The following is a 19998-nucleotide window of genomic DNA, read 5'->3' on the forward strand; positions in this document are numbered from 1 at the left end:
ACAGTCCATCCATCCAGAAGAAGGCCAAGTTGGTGTTGTGATCATATGTGCTTATTTGACAACAGAACCAGTGAAGTTTTAGCAATCATATGGTTGGAGAATATGTAATAATCTGCACTCATGGCAAAAAAAGGCCAATTCAAAGTATTTTATCAAGTTGCTGATGGCCTTCGATTATTTAGTCATCTATAAAGAGCTTTGCTACTATTTTACAGGAATTCTTAGATCACGTCATCCAAGCATTTACTTTTCCACTCAAATCTTTATCAGGCTACAGATCATCGTGGTACAGGAACGCATCCAAGATGTTGTCCTTCTTCTTACAACCCCAGCGGCAATGCCAAGAACACACGGAGTTGAAGATTGCCAGTCTTGTGGAATGGAGGGACATGATGTTTGACGTGGAAGGAGACTTCGAAAGAACAACAGCATACCCGTCGTCCATATAGTCTGTCCCTTCAGGGAACAGCTGCCACAAAAGGCTTCCAGCCCCGGCTCCACCTTTCTTGGTTGAGTTCAAGAGTGTCTTGTACACCAAGCTGATAAGCGTGTCCCGGAATGACGAATTGTAGCCAGGGTCATTAGCAGACACTCCAAATTCAGAAAACAAAACAGGCATGCCGAGATACATCTCAGCATCTTCAACGTGAGCTTCCATCCATGATTTTGTGAACGTGAGATGTGCATCCGTGATTGACGGCGATATCCTTCATCAAAGAATTAGGCCGTTCAATTAGTAGGAGACACCCACTTTAAAGCTCTTTTATGAACATAACGAGCACACGTGTGCAATCCTACATATGCAGAAAGAATGCGCTGCGCATTTTTTTCTAGTTTGTCAGATAATTAAGAAAAACATGGTCTATATCTTCTTAATGCCAAATTGAGTTACTAAAAATAAATACATCAGTAGTAGGTTTATAAGTTTCTAATATCAAGCCAAAGAGGCAACAAATCCAAATTGATTTCTTCCCATGACAGCGGAACGTTTTTCCGCAACCAGTGCCTAGTGCTTACCAAGAGTCTGCATAGATATGAACAGAGGCAAAATCAATCCCCAGAACCAGATGGTTCCTAATGAAGTCAGTACCAACTTGCTGTGCATATGTGTTTGGATTATACTGAACTCTGTTAGGAGTAGAGAGACCATAAAATCCTTCCATTCCAATCTCTACCAAATGCTTTGGGTCAATGCTCTTCACAAACACTGCCATTTCTTCTATCCATGCCTGGAAAGTCCCCACATGTTAGTACATATGCAACAACGAAATATTTTACTTCCTACAAAGAACTTGAGCCTTTCAGAAAATGCTAGTGCAATCTATCATTCATTTTGCCTCAGGTGACTAATTTTTAATAAAAATGGACCTGCAAGGTATCGCCAGATGGATCCAAGGTGCATCGTGGCTCATTCATCAGTTCCCACGCGAAGATTGTAGGGTCATCCTTGTAAGTTATGTTTGTGAACGTATTGACTCTATTAAGCACAGTCTGCATAAATCACCTATCAGTAAGCACAAACATATCCGGACCAACAAATGACACACATCTCATGTACTAAATTGAGAGGATGGAGAAAGGGAAAAAAAAAAGCAGCGACTGGCTTGCCTTGACATGAGCCTTGTAGTAGCTCTTAAGAGTTGGATGAGAGAAGAATTGGTCATCCGATGTCAAGTTCAGGCCAGCTGCTTTGCCCCATTTGACATATTGTGCTTTGCCACCATAAGCTTCCCAATTATTAATTAACGATAAAATGAGCCTGATTTTGTACTTCTTCGCTTCACTCACCACAAAATCCAATGCCTGAAATTCAGAAAAAAGTGGGATAAACTTTGAAAATCCACTAATTTCCATATTCAAACGTGCTGTCCATCTATCTCTCTTGGAGAACTGAGCGATTAGCAGGGAGGCCACAGAATCACACTTTTACCTAGGTAAAAAATTAGTAGGTCAGTCGGTACCTTGAAAACAACTTCATCATAAACCGATGGAGATTTCTGAAGAGCTCGCCATTGGCCATCATTGAAAGCCCAAGTCCTACAGACGGTTAGTCCCACAGCAGATGCTTGTTGGAAAACCTCACTGACCTTCCCTCTCGTGGACTCATCCGCAGCAAACACCATCAACCAGTAGGTGTTGAACCCATTGACATAGAAAGGGTGGTCATTAACCACAAACTGGTTGCCCTTCTTCTGGACCATTGGCCACGCATCATCTTCCGTGTCACCTGGATAAGCACTGAACATCGTGGAAATACAATAAATCCAAGATGCTACATACCCAGAAAAGGGCTGCACGGGTCATCTGCAAATACTTCAAATCATCATCAATGACAGGACGATACTGTGAATTAACACCTAACAAGCACAACAGTATGGAAGTGGCCTCATATCAAGCAAATAGCGCAATAAAACAACACAATTGACCTCACAACCGTGCACCATTCCATTTAACATGAACAAAGAACAAAGAACAATACCCCCCATTCCCGCTCCCGCTAAAGGAGGGGCATTGATTTTCAGCTCCGTCCACCACCATCTCCAATGGCTCCATTGCCTCGCCGCCACAAACAGCCGGGCCGTCATTCACAAACACCACGAAAACAACAACCACGCAAGAGAACAGGAGCTTCAGCGCGACATCCATGGCGTCGACTCACAACACCACCACAGATACCCCTTTCCTCTCGAGCCACCGCTTTCTTTATAACCATCATCCATAGGCAAAGTTTCCTCCCTGTAGGGAAAAGGAAAACTGTGAAGTTCAAGAAGAGTGAAGTGGAGGGGATTAGCCCCCCTCCATAGCTTTTAAGCCAAGACAAAAGATTGTTGTTATCATAGCACATCACTGGTAAGACAAGTTTTTCCCATCAAAGGGTCCTACCAGAACTGCAGTAATCTGACTGCCCACAAGAAGATCATCAAGATTCAAGACAACCCGGGTCGCTTTCAGCAGCGCTTGTTGCTAAAAATTTGAAGTGAAGAGATCACATAAAACGACTGATTATCGAAAGAGCTCGCGTGAACGGGGTCCGAAGCAAACGTACCGGTGGGCAGAGCTTTCCGAGGTGAACGTGAAAGACACCGCGGTGGGGTCACGTGTAAGAACGGGGAAGAGAGAGAGAGAGAGAGAGAGAGATGGCATGCAGAAGAAGGCGAACAGCAATGGCGGACGCATTGATGGGAAGGGTTGGCCAAGGCCTTTTCTGTTGTCGGTCGCCGATTGTCGGCTCTTCATTACCAAAAAAAAAAAAAGATTCTTCTCTCTTTTTTTCTTTTTATAGAATTTTTGTATATTTGAAGGTATAATTACCAAAGATTTATTTGATAATTGTTGGGATAAAACATCAACTGGAAAAAAAAGGGGCCAAGTAACGTTTAGAAATTAACTCATGGAACACATAGAGTTTTGGTAGAAAGTGCTTACTTTTATTCACTAAATTACATAGAGACCGCCCATTTGGAATTATATTAGAGAAGATGGCGAAAAATAGAATTATATTAGATTTTGAGGCGACTCAATCTCTAAATCGGATTTGCTTAACAAGGATTGACATCCCCCAGCTTGGTTAGAGCCAATCTTTGCCATCAGATTGTGATGAGAATCAATATCCTCCACCCTTAGGTCAAGTACATTTTTACCGTTGGATTAATTAGATAATAATTGATCTTCCATTTTTAGATCGTGGAGAAGGTTAATGGTTGTCAATAAAAGAACTTCTTATAAATAAGAGAGACATTCCTCTCATTTGGATCATCCAAATCATTTGAGCAAAACAAACAATTTTTAGAGTTAATATCACGAAAAACCCCAAACTGATATATTCATGATAAATTTACTCAAAATTAATTTTTTGATCACTAAAAATCTTAAACCAGTACATTTTTAACAAATTTACTTTTTGTTAATTTCTATCAAATTTTACTGTCAAATTACTAAATTGGATGACATGTGACGGTTGACTAATATACCAATTTGAAATTTTATTTTCCATTTGTCATAGCTATACTAATTTTATGGTTTTTTGTGACATTAATCTAATTTAACGAAGGGTATATACCCATTTGAGATTTTTGGAAGTCAAAAAAATTAATTTGAGATAAATTTATTGTAAGTATACAAATTTAGAATTTTTGTAGTTATTTGGGGTAAATTTGTTATATATTTACCGGTTTGGAGTTTTCGATAATAAAAAAATTAATTTTGAATAAATTTATCACATATATACTAATTTAAGATTTTTCATAATATTAATCCTATTTTTTAAAGATTCTCTCTCCTTACTCCCTCTCTAGAAATTTCTGTCCTTTAATATGAGAGTGTGAGTAAGAGTAAAGCTTACTTAGGCTCGATTTGAGCAATTCAAAGAATGTCCCGTGACATTAAGACATGGACGCCTCCTCATTTCTTATTCTCGCTCTATCAATGAACAAAATGAGAATAAATCAATTGAAAAGACAATCGGCCCTTCATTATTTATCATTGAACAAAATGAGGGAATAAACTATCGAAACTGAGTCCAAATCAACTGATTACGCAGAGCCAAAAAATCAATGCAGCACATGAATTACATGGTCTAAACTCTAAATGGTGTCTCTTCACCGCCTCAAAAGAAACTTTGTATAACTACGTTGACAATCAGTGCAATGTCAGCAAAAAGAAAACAAATAATCAAGCGCAAATGCATAATAGGATTTATATAGCCGATCCTATAACTCAGTGGGATCAACCTCTTCAAATTTCAAGACTCACCGATGCATTTCAAGCCTCTCTAAAAAGGCCTCATCATTTTAAAATTTATGATTGACAAGACCCAATCGATAACTCATTATAACCTATCAAAACATATCCAACCTTACGATTCAAAACCTTAAACCCAATTTCATGTGAAGACAAGACAAGCTATTATTATAGACTTTTAAGTTTTGCCGGGCTTTGCAATAAAAATGACATTTTAGGTTATGATAGCTGTACCATCCATCGATGACACATAAGAACATCATGGAAAATAGCTTTTAGAATTGTACCACAAAGTTGACTATGGTACATATCACATGACAACATGATTTACTATAATAGTTTTCAGTCACAACCCGAAAGCCATCGGCCAGCGTCACATAATCAACATAAAATACTTCATCCGTCAAGTTGGAGTGGAAGATTGCACTGGCAGTGAGTTCAACTTAAAACATAGCTATCCACCAGCCACTCCAAAGGCATAACATACAAATTTCAAGCACGCAAAACACCCACGAAAAGGCATGCAAGACGGAGGCATAAATTGAACAACCATACTTTGAAGCAAACTCAATGTGTCCAAAAGTCATAACAAGCCACAAGGCACGCACTCATGCCTTGAGGTTAAACTGATCATAGATCATGTCTTCATCAACTTGCCAGCAGGAAAGAACATAGTAAACAATCTAAACACCAGCAGCATCCTTCGATAAACAAGCTTAAACAGAACAAGAGACTTAACAAGTTTCACACATGAGAACTATTTATTTTGTTGAAGGAAAGAAGCCGGTGGCCTCACATAAGTAAAGCCTGTGAAGGGATTTCCTGCGGCAGTGGGACTGGCAGCAGGGGAATCTGCGATTGGCATGTCGGTCCATTTTTTTTCGAAATTGGCGATGCAATGCTTTCCAGCAACTTCTGGAAGAAAACTGGGCTTGATCTCCCGCGCCTCTAGTTTCTTCCAGTTGATCATCTTGAACCATTTGTGGTTCTTTATGTCCACACTCCCATTAGGCCCACTGCCTAGGCGCTTGCTGGGATCTTTCTGTAGCAGCTGCAGCATGTCAGATCATCTTTAGTTCTCTTATGGATTGTAAGATTGAATATGTTGCAGAAAAAGCGATATATTTCCATTATCCGGGTAGCTCACATCATACTTTTTCATGCAAAACAGAGGGTACTTGCAGGGGCTAACAAGTCAACGAAAGACCGATTGATTACTATACTCAATAGATAAGAGATGATTCAGAAAAAGAGAGACAAATATCAGATAATGATGAGCTGACTAGGGAACTTTTATGCAGATGTTCCCAATGCAATACCAATTGCATAGATCCATGCTCTCAGGATATGTTGTCAATTATATCGCCAATGCCTTTGTATCAAATCCGACGATCATCAGAGATCGAGGCCATTTGCTGGTTGTGAACTTAGGCATACCCAGAAATTAAGGTATTAGTGCCAGGTGAATTTGACCAATCCAGTTAGTTCACACTAACTTATGTTTCTGAATATCCATCCCTAATAAAGCTGTGCCTGAACTTGCCTGCCTGTCCATTAACTTAACAATGTATGATAGCTGTTTGCTAAAACAGGCAGTTCCAACCACACCTAATATTCTGTCTTAACATTTGTGTGATTAAGAAACACTGCATGAGCTTTTAACAATGCATAAGAAGGGGCTATCTCACTATGTAGATGGAGAAGAAACATCGGCACAAATTTAAACAGAAGATAGTTAATAGTTACAAAGACTAAAACAGTGCATGATTGTCCACCAAGTCAACATAATACTGTTAAACGCAGAAATAGAAGGAATGCACATAATATACACATGCAATGCTGATAAGCAGGAAAACATAACAGGAATTCCTGCAGACTTACTCCTTTCAACAGAGAATGAGCTTCACTGGAAAGAAAATTTGGTAGCTTTATTTTGTCCTTGACTATCTTCTCTTGAATCTTATTCCGGTTTCCACCAATAAAAGGAGGCTGCATAAATGAATTGAAACGGAACAGACAAGACATTAGCTTGATAGTTTTGTATGTGTATTCTGCATATAACTACATATTCAAGTATTCCATCAAATAAAGAGACTGCTAACCTCATAAATAACACTAGAGCTATATAGTAAGTACATAAATCTTCCATTGCAAGTAACTAACAAGACAATGGCAAAACTTAGGTTGCTGTGACCAAGTAAATAACAGATATCTCGTCATAAACAAATTTAGCTATTTTCAATAAGAGATGAAAACTGGATGAATATAAGATAATCGACTGTCATCACTCCTAAACATGTAAACAAACTAGCGATGCTTTAGTCTTCACCAACCATATTGCATTCATTATGTAGCCAAAATAACAGCTTAGCTATTATGATGGGCAACCATCAAAGCAAATTCATATAGAAAAACAACTAAGACAAATGGCAGGAATGCCAACCTTTGCAGTAAGCATCTCAAATAACAGCACACCCACACTCCACCAGTCTGCTGCTTTATCATGCCCCTTTCCAAGTACAATTTCTGGTGCCATATATTCTACTGTTCCACACAAAGAATTAGATCTTTCGTTCTCTTCAAATTGCTTTGCTAGGCCAAAATCAGTTAAGACAACCTAATCACAAAAAATCATATATCAAGTCTCATGAAATTCTAAACAAGGAGGGGTGGGATGTGCCTGACTATGACCAGAAACAGAAAACAATCTGAAGTCCCCCAGAGAGAGAGAGAGAGAGAGAGAGAGAGAGAGAGAGAGAGAGTACATGGCCTTCGGCATCCAGGAGGATATTTTCTGGTTTGAGATCCCTATGCATTATGCCATTTGCATGAAGATGAGCCACTGCAGAAACAATTTCAGCAGTGTAGATACGTGCCAAATCCTCTCTGAAACAATTTCAAATATAAAGTCAACCAGATATATCACACAAAACTTTGGAAGGCAAACCTGAAAAGGCCAAAGTCAACCCAATTACACACACTTTATATGTAACACAAAACTTTGGAAGGCAAACCTGAAAAGGCCCTGATGATAGAGCTGAAAAAAGAGATGGCCCCCATTTATAAAGTCCAGCACGAGATAGAGCCTGTATTTGGTCTGCAAGTGCACGTGAAGAGCAATTTCAGTTACAAGACTGAGAAGGGTATTATGGACATGGCAAAAACATTTAAAGCATCAGTGGAACTACGACCAATTTTTATCACAAAGGCAGGACAGTGGAAATACCTGGAAAGAATACCTAAGCTGGACAATGAATGGGTGATCAATTTTGGTTAAAATGTCTCTCTCTGCTTTCATGTACTCAGCATGATTCTTCTCCATGATTTTGTCCTTTCTCATTACCTTCATTGCATATATATCAGAAGTGCCCTTTTTCCTCACTTGCAAGACTTTTGCAAATGCACCACAGCCTACAACCTTTAAAGGCTCAAAATCTTCAAGACATACACTCTCAACTTCCAAGGGATCTCCTTCAACGGTGTCAAGTTTCTTATTGCCTCCAGCATCATTCATGGACTCTTGATTTTCCTTGACAGTCTCTCCATTAAAACACTCCACAAAATCCAATGACTCATCACTTTCACTTAGAGTGAGCATACTCAACCTCAATGTTTGATTGACACAAGAGGAAGGACCAACCAGAGAATGTGACCTGCTACATATGACAACTGGATTGTCATAGATGAGTTCATTCGCATCTGCACCAGACACAGAGTTTCCATCGACAGTCACCTCCAAGCAGGGTTGGACTGGTGCAGGACCAAACACATCAGAGAAATCAAATTCGAGGTGATCCGTGACAACGGCATCCTGAGAATTCATAGGAAAAAGTAGCTTGTTCGGGAATGGTATGCATCTCTGGCTGTTGGTCGAACCAGATGACTGAGAAACCATACTGTCGCTTGTATACTCCCAACTGTGGAAGGCCAAACCAATAATCAGCCAGAGATGTTTCCAAAGCAGCTACACGTCGGTCTTTCCAATTATCTTAAGGTTATAAAGTGCAGAGGGGCTCCTGTCAATGGCCTTAATCAAAAGGAAATTCACGTATGCAAAAGCAGTTCCGAGAAATTTAGGCAGCAAGCTGAGCAAAATCCACAGGTAGAGGCTGTTCTTGTTTCCCGAATCACAGGAAACCACAGATCCCACAGTAACTCTTGAACTCATGAAGATCTGGAAAGCTAATCTGCAGTTCAATGAAAGACAAAGGGAAATTAGTGAAGCTGAACCAAACAGTGAAATCCATTTATTAATATAAGTCTCCACAAGAGACCATCTGATGAAATGCATGATAGTCTTAGGAATTCGGGTTCTTCCTCCTCTTTAATCGCAAATTGTAAAGATGACCAATCAAATACAATAACAATCTGGTGTTTTTATTTTGCTTTATTCTTTGCTAAGCTGATACAATTATTCAGCAGGAGGAAAAAATTTCTTGGTCATAAGCATATTTAACAAGAAATGTCTTAATCTTTGGAGCACTAACAGCAGTGTATTGAAATTGCAAACTTCACTCGTTCGGTTCCTTAAGTAGTGCCCGGGACTTGCTAACAAAATCTAGAATTAATCACGCAATCGTATTAGAATTCGCATTCACGACATGCAATCATCGCCCTTCGTCAGACAACGATCCGAAATTCAAGACTTTGGACATCCAACCGCAGCAAAATCAACGACAGCAAAAACGTCTGGAGAATTCCCAAAAAGGAAAGAGCTTTATACCATGATCTAAACCCAAAATCTAAAACTCAAGCAGGAAAAAACAAAGAAAAAACAGAAAGACCAAACCCTCCAAGATAGAGCCCGAAACACAGATCCGGAAAAAAAAAAAAAAAAAAAACCAGAACCTCAAATCACCCTCAACCGAGCTACAAAATCCTCGAACGACCAGAAACAAACGACAGATCGAACAACGAGAAGTTGCCCACAATTTTAACCTCCAACCCAGAAAAACTAGAGAGACAAGCACATCATTGAACACAAACAGGCGGCGTCGTCGTCCAATTAACAAGCGCCAAGACTCGAAATTTCCCTCCTTTTCCTCGGAACTCGCCGGACGACGCGAATCGAAGCGGAATTCAACCCAAAGAAACCGACCCAGATGAGGAATTCGAACGCAGAGACGCGAGAGATATCGTACCAGAGGAGATTGCAGAGAGAGAGAGAGAGATGGGCAGCGAGATGGAGCGTGCTGGGAAGAACGTCTTTGGAAAAGCTAGTCCGCGAAGGCACGAAGGCTAAATCGCGTCGCCACATATATAAAAAAGACGACGTACCGGAGCTTCCCGACACGTGGCACGACGTGAGTGGTGGGCCCTCGCCGAGGAATGGAATAGGAATATTTATCATGAGGTTTAATTTTGGAATATGCCTATTCCGATAAGATGTCCTTCGAATCTAATGAATAATGATATATGTTATTTTCGAAAAACAAATTTGGCTGGACAAATTTTGATTGTTTTCTTTTTCTGATCAAGTATGATGGGTATGACGAAGGCATCTATTAATAACATCTCTTTTGATTTTGTTATGGTCAATGCATAAAATTATTTTAACTAAATGATGTGACGGATTGTTATTGAGTATTTAAATTTACTCACTTAATTAAATATCATTTTATACTCAAGAGAGTGCCACACAAAAATTTAAAATTATGCCCATCGTCACACTAAGATCCTCAAATATATACTAACCTAATGAAGATACCCTCCTCTCTCTATCTACCATAAAAAATTCTCGATATCCCAATTTTTTTTCTCTCTCATCTCTAATACCCCCGAACTAGTACCAATGCTACAAAATTTGAAGATACCGATGTCACATTGGACATAGTTCAACAATGTTAACTATATTAAATTAAAAAAGTTTAGGCGTCATCGACATAATTTAGAATTCTTTGTGATAAAAATAGAGAGTTTCTGGCGTCGGCGTCACGGTAAAAATAGTTTAATTTTTTCTTTTAAATTTAGTAAATGAATCTTTCTAAAAGGGTCTTAAATTATACCAGGATTGCAAATAATGGCATTGGTTGGTCACGCTATCTCAATCGCTCACGCAACATCATAAAAATATGTAACTTTTATTCGATGTGGAGTGGACGGCGTCCTGAGCTGGCGAACGTGTGGAGTCCACCGCGGCGTGCGCGCCCACGGCACGCTCTCTCGACCACTTGGACGAGAGAAGAAGCACGCCTCCTTTGGAGCCGCCGATTGAACGGTGGTGGCCCAAGGAAGGAATTCTTTTTTGTCTTTTTGACTCTTTGGGATATGATTCTTTTTGAATGTTTATCTTGGACGGTTGGCCAATTAGGGATTCTTGTTTTCATGGACGGTAGCTTAGCCTCTAAGCACTTACAGTCGATAGTCTAATTATTGGGGTTCGTTAATATTTTGTATTCCAAAAATATTTGCTCTGTATTAGATCGATTTGACCGTTCGGGGAAAAAGAATGCAGGAAAGCAAACGATAAGCTTGCTTTTGGGTTATAACTCCATCACAAAGGGATTGGAATTTCTATAAGATGGGTTTTCCAAAAGATGGATTTGATAAGATAAATTCACTCGTGTTAGATCGATTTGATTGTCATGGAAAAGAACATAGGAAAAAAAACAATGAGCTTGCTTTCGGGTTATAACTCCATCATAAAGGGATGAAGGAATTTGACTTTATGTAAAACAGGTTTTCGAAGAGATGGTTTTGATGGTATCAATTTGCTTTTGGGGTTCGTTAATTTTTTATGTTCCAAAAATATGTGCTCCATGTTAGATTGATTTGACCATTCCGGGAAAAAGAATGCAGGAAAGCAAACGATAAGCTTGCTTTCGAGTTATAACTCCATCACAAAGGGATTGGACATTCTATAAGACAGGTTTTCAAAAAGATGGATTTGATGACATAAATTCATTCTTGTGTTAGATCGATTTGATTGTTCGGGGAAAAGAATGTAGGAAAACAAACGATGAGCTTGCTTTCAAGTTATAACTCCATCACAAAGGGATTCAACTTTTTGTAAAATAGGTTTTCAAAAAGATGGTTTTGATGGTATCAATTTGCTCTTGTGTCAGATGGATTTGGCTGTTCAGGGAAAAAAATGTGGGAAACAAACATAAGCTTGCTCTCGCGTTATAACTCCACCGCAAAGGGATTGGACTTTTTGTGAGATGGGTTTTCGAAAAAGATGGGTTTGATGGTATGCACATGTGCGAAGGCACGCCAGCTCTTGCCTGGACGGGTTTGATGGAGATCAATGCAAATGGTTTGATGGAGATCAATCCAAATGACCCCCTAAATAAAAAGAAAATCGCCTTGAATTTTAGATTATGATATATTCCTCTTTTCTATGTACATGTATGTGTGGTGTTTTATGGGGTTCAAACCTCAAAATTTAAAGGAAAACACTAGATAAGATTACTGGAAGACAAATGTTGTTGAAATTAAAATTGAAGATAGTTTGTACAAACTTCGCTTGGAGGGAAACATTGATGCGAACTTTGCATCGATACTAACAAGTTTGACGCGAAAAGGGAAATTAAGATTGTATTTGTTTGAATGAAAGAATTTTCCACAAATTAATTTTTTAGACTTTCACGCGTTTGGTTTGCCAAGAATGATCAATCAAAGGAAAACTCAAAACAAATATGCATACCTAAAGTTAGGAAAATGAGTCCCTTAACTTGAAAAGGGGAAAATATTATCTTGAAAAATTGATCTCTCGAAAAGCATCTTTTTGTTAATCATAAAGTGTTTTTTCCAAAACAAACACACCATAAAATTGAAAGTAAATGCGTTGAACACAGGAATATTCAAACACAATTTTGGCAAAGTTTTGATATAGGCTACGCATGCCTTCTTTCTCTATGTTTCCTCTATTTATAGATCTCAAGTTCCCTTTCTTTAATTGCTATCACGCCTTCATGATTTCCTCCATCTTAAGCATTTCCCATTAACTGTTCTTTCTATCTTTGGATCTTACTCCGGCTCATAACTGTCCCGCTACTTTGTGGTTGTTTTTTTTTTTTTGAGAAAATATTATAGCCCATCCAGCCTTTAAAGCTTCTAGCAAAAGGAAAGGAGGAGATAAGTTCTAGTCTTGGGCTGCATGGCCGAACGAGGCTAAAGTGCCTCACGCTTGCGTAACGTTCGAGTTAGGGAAAAGAGGGAGAAAAGATGCCGAGTAATCCTCCCTCAGTGCACAAATATTTTCCGACCAAATGAGCCCGATGAAGCCCCGATGTAGCAGATGTGAAGAGCAAAGGTTAGAGCACAAACTCCGCTATAAGAGGCGAAGCGGCTGGAAACGAAACGAGCGAGTATATATCCGCTTAGTCGGCCATAGTGATCTCTTACAAATCGATGCCATAGATCCATCTCGTGTCTCTGGTTTGAACGAAGCATCAATATTGCATTTTAAGGTGCCCGGATCCGGTGGTTTCCGGGCCGATGTGGGTACTGTTGTCTTGCCGTAGGTCGGGACGGAGAGGGAGATCCGGGAAACCCGAAAAGCTGCGTCTGCGATAAGGCATTCTCCACTCTAAAGAATGGTCCGGACGTTGGCCACGGAAGATAAAACCGTTTCGCATTTTCCCCAGTTGCCATAGAACATTGGCAACAAGGTCCGACCGGGTAAGCAATTCGGCAATACAAACCGCTTCGTTAACCAAACTTGAATCGAGTAATCGATGTAGAACTTACTGTATATTGATTTGATGATGGTCCCATATGTCTTTAGTCCACGAACAAGATAGAAATAAGTGTTCTCTTGTCTGCGGATGTTTTGTTTGCAAATGCAAAATGGTTCGGCAATGATGTGTCTTCAATGCAGTTGTCGGAAGTGGCGAGTGCATTTTGACAAACTGACCATAGAAAGACACGCGATTTAGGAGCAGCCGTTCGCATAGCCCATACTTTCTTCCACAATAGCTTAGGATGCTGATAAGAAGTTGATGCGATACTATTGTGTGTATTCCCGTCCATAGAAGACAGAGCATGATAATTGCTTTTCACCGTATGGCTACCATCCTTTGTGGTCATCCGGACAATTTTATCGCAATGTTCGGTCTAACTTTGGAATGGTTAGGGCCTGCGATTATACCGTCATCTAGAAAATTATTCATCACAGAAGTATTCCATCTATTGTGGATTGGATCAATGAGATCACCACCAATTTTGGTTCTTCTCTTGTCGCGTCCACCAAGAATGCCTCTTGGTAACCATCTATCCTCTCGAATTGATATTCCTTCCATTCCCCACCGACCATCTAACGTTTGGCAAAATTGCATCCCTACCCACAAGAATACTTCCGCCATCCCCAAGAAGGTCGATGTCCTCTCGCCGCCACTTGGAAATCTGTAGAATGATAGTATAGCCCCTTAAAAATCTGACTCCATAAAGCTTGAGGTTGTTGCATCAATCTCCACAATTATGCCGAGTAATAAGTGCACAAATATACAGTAAAACCACCCATACAAGTGTGCCACCCAGCGACTAGCTACTAATTATTGTTCGATGCCAAATTAATGGGAGATTGTCTTTCTCGATATGAACATTTGATCAAGATAAACTCGATTTAACTTCACTTGTCTTTACTTTGACCAAATGGCGATAAATATACTTCTTTTTATCATTTTACTTTAGTTAATATCACGAAAAATCTCAAATTATGTCAACTGTTACACAAATAACTTGATTTTTTTTTGTGTCACTAAAAACTCTAAACTCCCTCATATGACACAAATATCCCAAACTTTTTTTTTCGTAAAATAGAAAGTATAATTTAGGGGTATTAGAACCGAACAGGAAAATCGAATTAAATTGAACCAAAATTTCGTTCCTTTTTGGCTCAATTCAGGTTTCGATTCAAATAATGGAAAAGCAAAAGCTTTTTTTATTCCGGTTCGGACCAAACTAGACCGAAAATCGTCTCTCTTCTCAACATTACAATTTATACCATCTCTCTCATTTGTCACTAAACATAACGAAAATCGAAAAGTGGGCCCCACATTGGCCACATGAATAGAATATAGCATGGATGACGTGGCATCAGAGCTGTCCCTAATATTTTCGCTGTTAGTATTGTAAATCCTGCTGTCTTGCCGCATGTCTTTGGGTTTGAAGGCCCATAAGCGGGCCGAACGAATCGGCAAGCCCAGTGAAATCAGAATCGGTCCATCGCCCTTCTCATCGTCGCAATCACAGGCCGCGGACAAGACCAAATCCTGACCGACCTCGGACCCCGTCCCAGGAGCGACACGGCACCGAGGGTCGTTCCTCTGGTTTCGAAGGCGCCTGGACTTTTTCGTCCCTCGCAGATGAAGTGTTCGACGAAATGCCGGTGAAGGCTCTGCCCGGTTCGCAAGATGCTTTTCTCCAGAGCTGCTCGCCGCCTCCTTCTCAATTCCAATGACCAACTCCCAGTCTCTCCGTTTCGTCGCCTGAAGACCCTCCCTTCGGCTTCCTCCCTGGACGAATCTCCTCTGCAAACCCGCAAGAAAGATGACTACTTCGCAGTCGTCCAGCACGTCTCCAACATCGTCCGCCACGACTACTACCTGGAGCGGACCCTCAACAAGATGCGCGTTTCCCTGACCTCCGACCTCGTCTACCGCGTCCTTCGCGCCTGCTCCCGCTCCGGCACCGAGTCGTTGCGGTTCTTCAACTGGGCTTGCACCTGCCAGCCTGCTTCCTACGCCCCGACTTCGGTGGAATATGAAGAGATTGTCAAGATCCTGGCTCAGACCAAGAAGTACGAGTCCATGTGGAAGATCATCCACCAGATGAGAAGCCAGCATCTGGGTCTTTCTCCGAACACCGCGTGTTTCGTCATCGAGGAGTTTGGTAAGCACGGGCTTATTGATCAGGCGGTCGAGATCTTCAACAAGTTGAAGCACTTTGATTGTAAGCAGAATGTGGACACCCACAATTCTTTGCTGTTCGCTCTTTGCGAAGTTAAGATGTTTCACGGGGCGTATGCCCTGATCAGGCGGATGATCAGAAAAGGAGAGGCTCCGGATAAGAGAACCTTCGCGATCCTTGTTAATGGCTGGTGCTCTGCTGGCAAAATGAGGGAGGCACAGGAATTTTTGGAGGAGATGAGTAGAAAAGGGTTTAATCCTCCGGTGAGGGGTCGTGATCTTTTGATTGAAGGGCTGTTGAACGCGGGTTATTTGGAGTCTGCTAAGGGAATGGTGAGGAAGATGACTAAGGAAGGGTTTGTGCCTGATGTTGGGACCTTTAATTCTTTGATGGAAGCCATTGTGAAATCTGGGGAGCTTGATTTTGGTCTTAGTCTTTATCATAGCGTTTGCAAACTAGGACTATGTCCCGACATTGTTACTTACAAACTTTTGATACCAGCTGTTTCTAAGGCAGGAATGATTGATGAGGCTTTCAGGCTTCTGCATAGATTGATTGAGGATGGACATAAGCCTTTTCCTAGTCTATATGCGCCTATAATAAAAGGGATGTTTAGGATGGGACAGTTTGATGATGCATTTAGTTTCTTCAGCGAAATGAAACTTAAGGGTCATCCACCTAATCGGCCAGTTTATACAATGTTGATAACCATGTGTGGACGTGGAGGTAGATATGTAGAGGCTGCTAACTATCTGGCTGAGATGACAGAGTTTGGCTTTACGCCCATTTCCCGGTGCTTTGACATGGTTACTGATGGATTGAGGAGTTGCGGGAAGCATGATCTAGCTGAAAAGATGATGCAGTTGGAGGTCTCCCTGCAGTGATTGATGATGGCTATTTGAATTCTGAAAGGTATCGTCTTTGTCATTTAAGACGTGATGTTGGCTGTATCTATCATATATTTATTTGGATTGAAGCTTCAACCTGACAGAATTTGCAGATTCTTGTCCTGATGTTATATCCATCAATGTTTCTCCTTAACTTTTCTTTTCCACACATTTGCCGGCTTGACGATCTGGGTGCCCTCGAATCAAGCAGGGACTGCTGAAGGAGGATCTTTGAGGCTTTGTCCCACTTTAAGACATCCGGTTCGTTGTGCAGTGGCTCTCACTTGGGAATAATTTATGAACAAGTTCAAGAACAGAAAGCCCATTGGAGAAGCTTGAATTGGATATGCTGAAACAAGCAAAATTGGATGAACATAGTTTGGCAAGCGCAGTATGACTTGCTTCTTTTGGAGTTTCATTCTAGTTGTTGTTGGACACCTGGTAACTATTTTATTTTTGCCTCAGTGGATTTGATCATTAAGTCTTTCTGCTTTGTCTCAGTGGAGTCACTGTTGACAGAGCCTCTGGATTTTGGTGATAAGACCTCGGAGTAGCCATCATGAATCTATGATGCTAGGGTTTCTATTTTTTGGGTTGAAGCTGCAAAGGAAAACGAAAGTGCTATAAGAGATTTGTTGAAGGATTTGTTGCTTTGGGTTGAACTTTTTAAGGAAGATAGCCCTCATGGTCGTTTCATGTGGTGATCAATGGAAGGTGACCATCGTCGATGATTACGTAATTGAGAAGAGTAATCTCAGCAGACAGTTCCTGTTTTGAATTGGGATATTAAACAGGCTAATTCTACCCTGTTTCCTGCTTGTTCTGCACTAGCGTTATTGAATATTCATCTTAATGTGGAAGCTCTGCAAAATCCCGTTGGGATCACAAATGGGAAACGTTTTGTGTACAGTTGCCAGGAATATCTCAGTTTTGTAGTTAATGCACTGCAAAATGTCAATGCTCGGCTATATGCTTGCTTTTCGAAGGTCTTATATTTTCAGAAACTATTGTCGAGTCAGGAATGCTGCCTGAGAGACATGGCCTACTAGCAAAACAAAACAGGGAAGAAAATCTTCGAGGTTTATGTTCAGATTTGAAAACAGGAAAGAACAAATGCATAGGATGAACTTTCACCTACATCACGATATTAAGAAGCGGGATACAGTATTATACATTCAGAAAGAAGCATTCCAGCATGGGGACCGGATTTATACGACGTAACCGATATTGCAAACAAGAAGACCAGAGACTTCATCTGAAGAATCCAGACACATAGTAAACTCAAATCTCAGATAGACCTAACTAGATTGCCAAAGATAGAGGTTGCCCTAAATGATGACCCTTGGCATTGTGCGTCACCCTGCCTTCTCATCATGGCCATCATCACAAGTGGGCATCTTTGCCTTCTGATCATCTCCTGACCCATCGGGACCTGGCGTCCAAACCCCTGATGAATCAAGCTCTGATCCAAGCTGACCAAGAGAAGTTTCTCTTGGTCTGCTTAGAAAGTGAAGGAATTGAAGGGCTTGTGAGTGCCTTTTTGTAGGTGTCTGCAGTGGCAGGATCTTCTCAGCATATGCTTTAAAGGAACAACTTTTTGTCCTCCACTTTGTATAAGTCACCAAACATCCTAGAAATCCCAAGGAATCTTCTGTGACTTCAGCTTCACTCTCTCTCTCTCTCTCTCTCTCTACTTGGGCCTGAAATGGTACACAAGTAGTTGCTGCACACATCAGACTGGTGATTACATCGGCAAGCAAATCAAGGGCACGGAAATATCTTATATTCTACTCCTAGACGATAAAGCGTTGGGTTCTTCAATATATCTGATCTACGCAAAAGGAGCATAAGGGCATATTCCGAATTAGAGGATTCTAATTTAGACTTCATTCCTTGTAGTGAATGGTCAAAAATTTGGTGCATCTACACGCATAGAGCATGGGAAGTCTTCTCTAGGCAAGCAAGGTATATCCACAAATGAGGAGTCTCTCTTTTTCAGCTGACACCAAACGAGAAACTGCTCAGTTTCCCATCAGTCCTCCATCGCATGATGATCAGATCGAATCCAAACATGAGCAGTAAAGCTTTGACAGCATGCACCACTCGCGCAAAGGAACGTGCCAATAACTTTACGATAAAGTGATTGCACGTGGCACGATTGGCTCGCTTCTCATGTGACCCGTAGTACACCAAATGTGTGACAGTTTTTCTCATGGTCGCCACAACAAAAGATGGAATTTGACTACCTGGTGAAGAGATTCCGAGCAAATTTGTGATGAAACGGAAATTAACCACATGATTCGGTACGAATGGTCGATAAAATCAGATACTACTATGTCGGTTCCTCCTGTTCGATCCCTAGCACAAGTGATTTCCTTTTAGCTAAACATTATTTACTACTGACCATACTTACTGAAACTTCCACATATTTTAACAATTTCATTTCGTGAAATTATTATGACGTAACATTCACAATCAATCGTATCGGACAACTAGTGTACACTTTAAGAGACTTATGAGGCTATTTTTATTCCTCATTTATGTTGTTATTTATAATCTGACATTTCAATCTCTTCGTTCTACTTGATCAAATGATGCCCTAGCCCATTTCGGGGTCAAAACCATATTACCTTTTGGGCCAAAAAATGAAGAGGAAGAACTGACAACTTGATGACCTAACAATTATGAGAGATCTTTATGTGCTCTGAAAGGACCTTTTCATCTGTCCATCTCAGGAACAGAGCTCCAACTATACTTCTCACTCTGTCATTTTCCAAAATGAAATAATTACATATTCAGAAGATACAATTATCGATAACGTGATTTTTCCTGGAGAACTTGCCATGTACTTGGCTAATAGGAAATTTCTTTTTCATATTTGAGTGTATCTGAATCTTAGATAATGTAGATCCCATCATGCGCTTGGGCGACGATTCTTGTTATCAATGGTAGTGATGAAGTCATATGATAGGATTGGCTTGCTTCTCACATGTTGGCAACGAACGGTACACCCATTGTATGATTGTTTTTCTCATGGTCACAACAAGAAAGATGGAACTTGACTATCTAGTAAAGAGATTTCAAGTAAATTTGAGATAAAGACGGAAAATTAATCGGATGATTCAGTACATTAACGAATATGATTAATAAAATTAGATAGACTATCATGATGGTTTTTCATGTCCAAGCCCTACAAGAAATGATTTCCCTTGAGCTGACTACCAACCATACTTATTGAAACTTCCACATATTTTAACCATTTCATTTGTGAAATTATTATGACATAACATCCGCATTCAATTTTATTGAACAACTAATATACACTTAAAGAGGCTTATGAGACTATTTTGATTCCTCAACTTCCTTTATTATTTATAATTCGACATTTCAGTCGCTTCATTTTACTTGATCAAATGACCCCACACATAACCCTGTTTCAAAATCAGAACCGTGTTATCTTTTGGGCCCATAACAAATTAAGAGGAAAATGGGATATGACAACTTTGTGACATAGCAATTA

General features: G+C 40.2%; 3 protein-coding genes across 5 annotated transcripts; 1 reads left to right on the forward strand and 2 right to left on the reverse strand.

The window, feature by feature from the left end:
- Positions 1–90: 90 nt before the first annotated feature.
- On the reverse strand, positions 91–3106 carry LOC104432699 (mannan endo-1,4-beta-mannosidase 6). Of its 2 annotated transcripts, XM_010045205.3 has the most exons (8): positions 3047–3106; positions 2884–2964; positions 2480–2736; positions 1962–2238; positions 1609–1803; positions 1369–1491; positions 1018–1229; positions 91–707 (listed from the first exon to the last, which is right to left on the reverse strand). In XM_010045205.3, exons 3-8 carry the CDS (start codon positions 2644–2646, stop codon positions 272–274), a joined length of 1410 nt encoding a protein of 469 aa, XP_010043507.2. In that variant the 5' UTR covers positions 2647–2736; positions 2884–2964; positions 3047–3106; the 3' UTR covers positions 91–271. The 2 variants fall into 2 exon arrangements, with proteins under 2 accessions (XP_010043507.2, XP_039159361.1); XM_039303427.1 differs by lacking the exons at positions 2884–2964; positions 3047–3106 and having other exon boundaries at positions 2480–2770.
- A 2165-nt stretch (positions 3107–5271) lies between these two features.
- LOC104432690 (serine/threonine-protein kinase AtPK1/AtPK6) lies at positions 5272–9988 on the reverse strand. The gene is made up of 7 exons (XM_010045195.3): positions 9882–9988; positions 7967–8927; positions 7755–7837; positions 7506–7626; positions 7184–7357; positions 6622–6729; positions 5272–5791 (listed from the first exon to the last, which is right to left on the reverse strand). Exons 2-7 carry the CDS (start codon positions 8633–8635, stop codon positions 5498–5500), a joined length of 1449 nt encoding a protein of 482 aa, XP_010043497.2. The 5' UTR covers positions 8636–8927; positions 9882–9988; the 3' UTR covers positions 5272–5497.
- Positions 9989–14923: 4935 nt separating this feature from the next.
- Positions 14924–18146, forward strand: LOC104432679 (pentatricopeptide repeat-containing protein At5g18390, mitochondrial). Of its 2 annotated transcripts, none has more exons than XM_039309099.1 (2): positions 14924–16503; positions 16658–18146. In XM_039309099.1, exon 1 carries the CDS (start codon positions 15096–15098, stop codon positions 16473–16475), a length of 1380 nt encoding a protein of 459 aa, XP_039165033.1. In that variant the 5' UTR covers positions 14924–15095; the 3' UTR covers positions 16476–16503; positions 16658–18146. The 2 variants fall into 2 exon arrangements, with proteins under 2 accessions (XP_039165033.1, XP_010043484.2); XM_010045182.3 differs by having other exon boundaries at positions 16690–18146.
- The last annotated feature ends 1852 nt before the right edge of the window (positions 18147–19998 follow it).

The sequence above is a fragment of the Eucalyptus grandis genome, chromosome 1, assembly GCF_016545825.1.
Source record: "Eucalyptus grandis isolate ANBG69807.140 chromosome 1, ASM1654582v1, whole genome shotgun sequence".
Taxonomy (NCBI): Eukaryota; Viridiplantae; Streptophyta; class Magnoliopsida; order Myrtales; family Myrtaceae; genus Eucalyptus; species Eucalyptus grandis.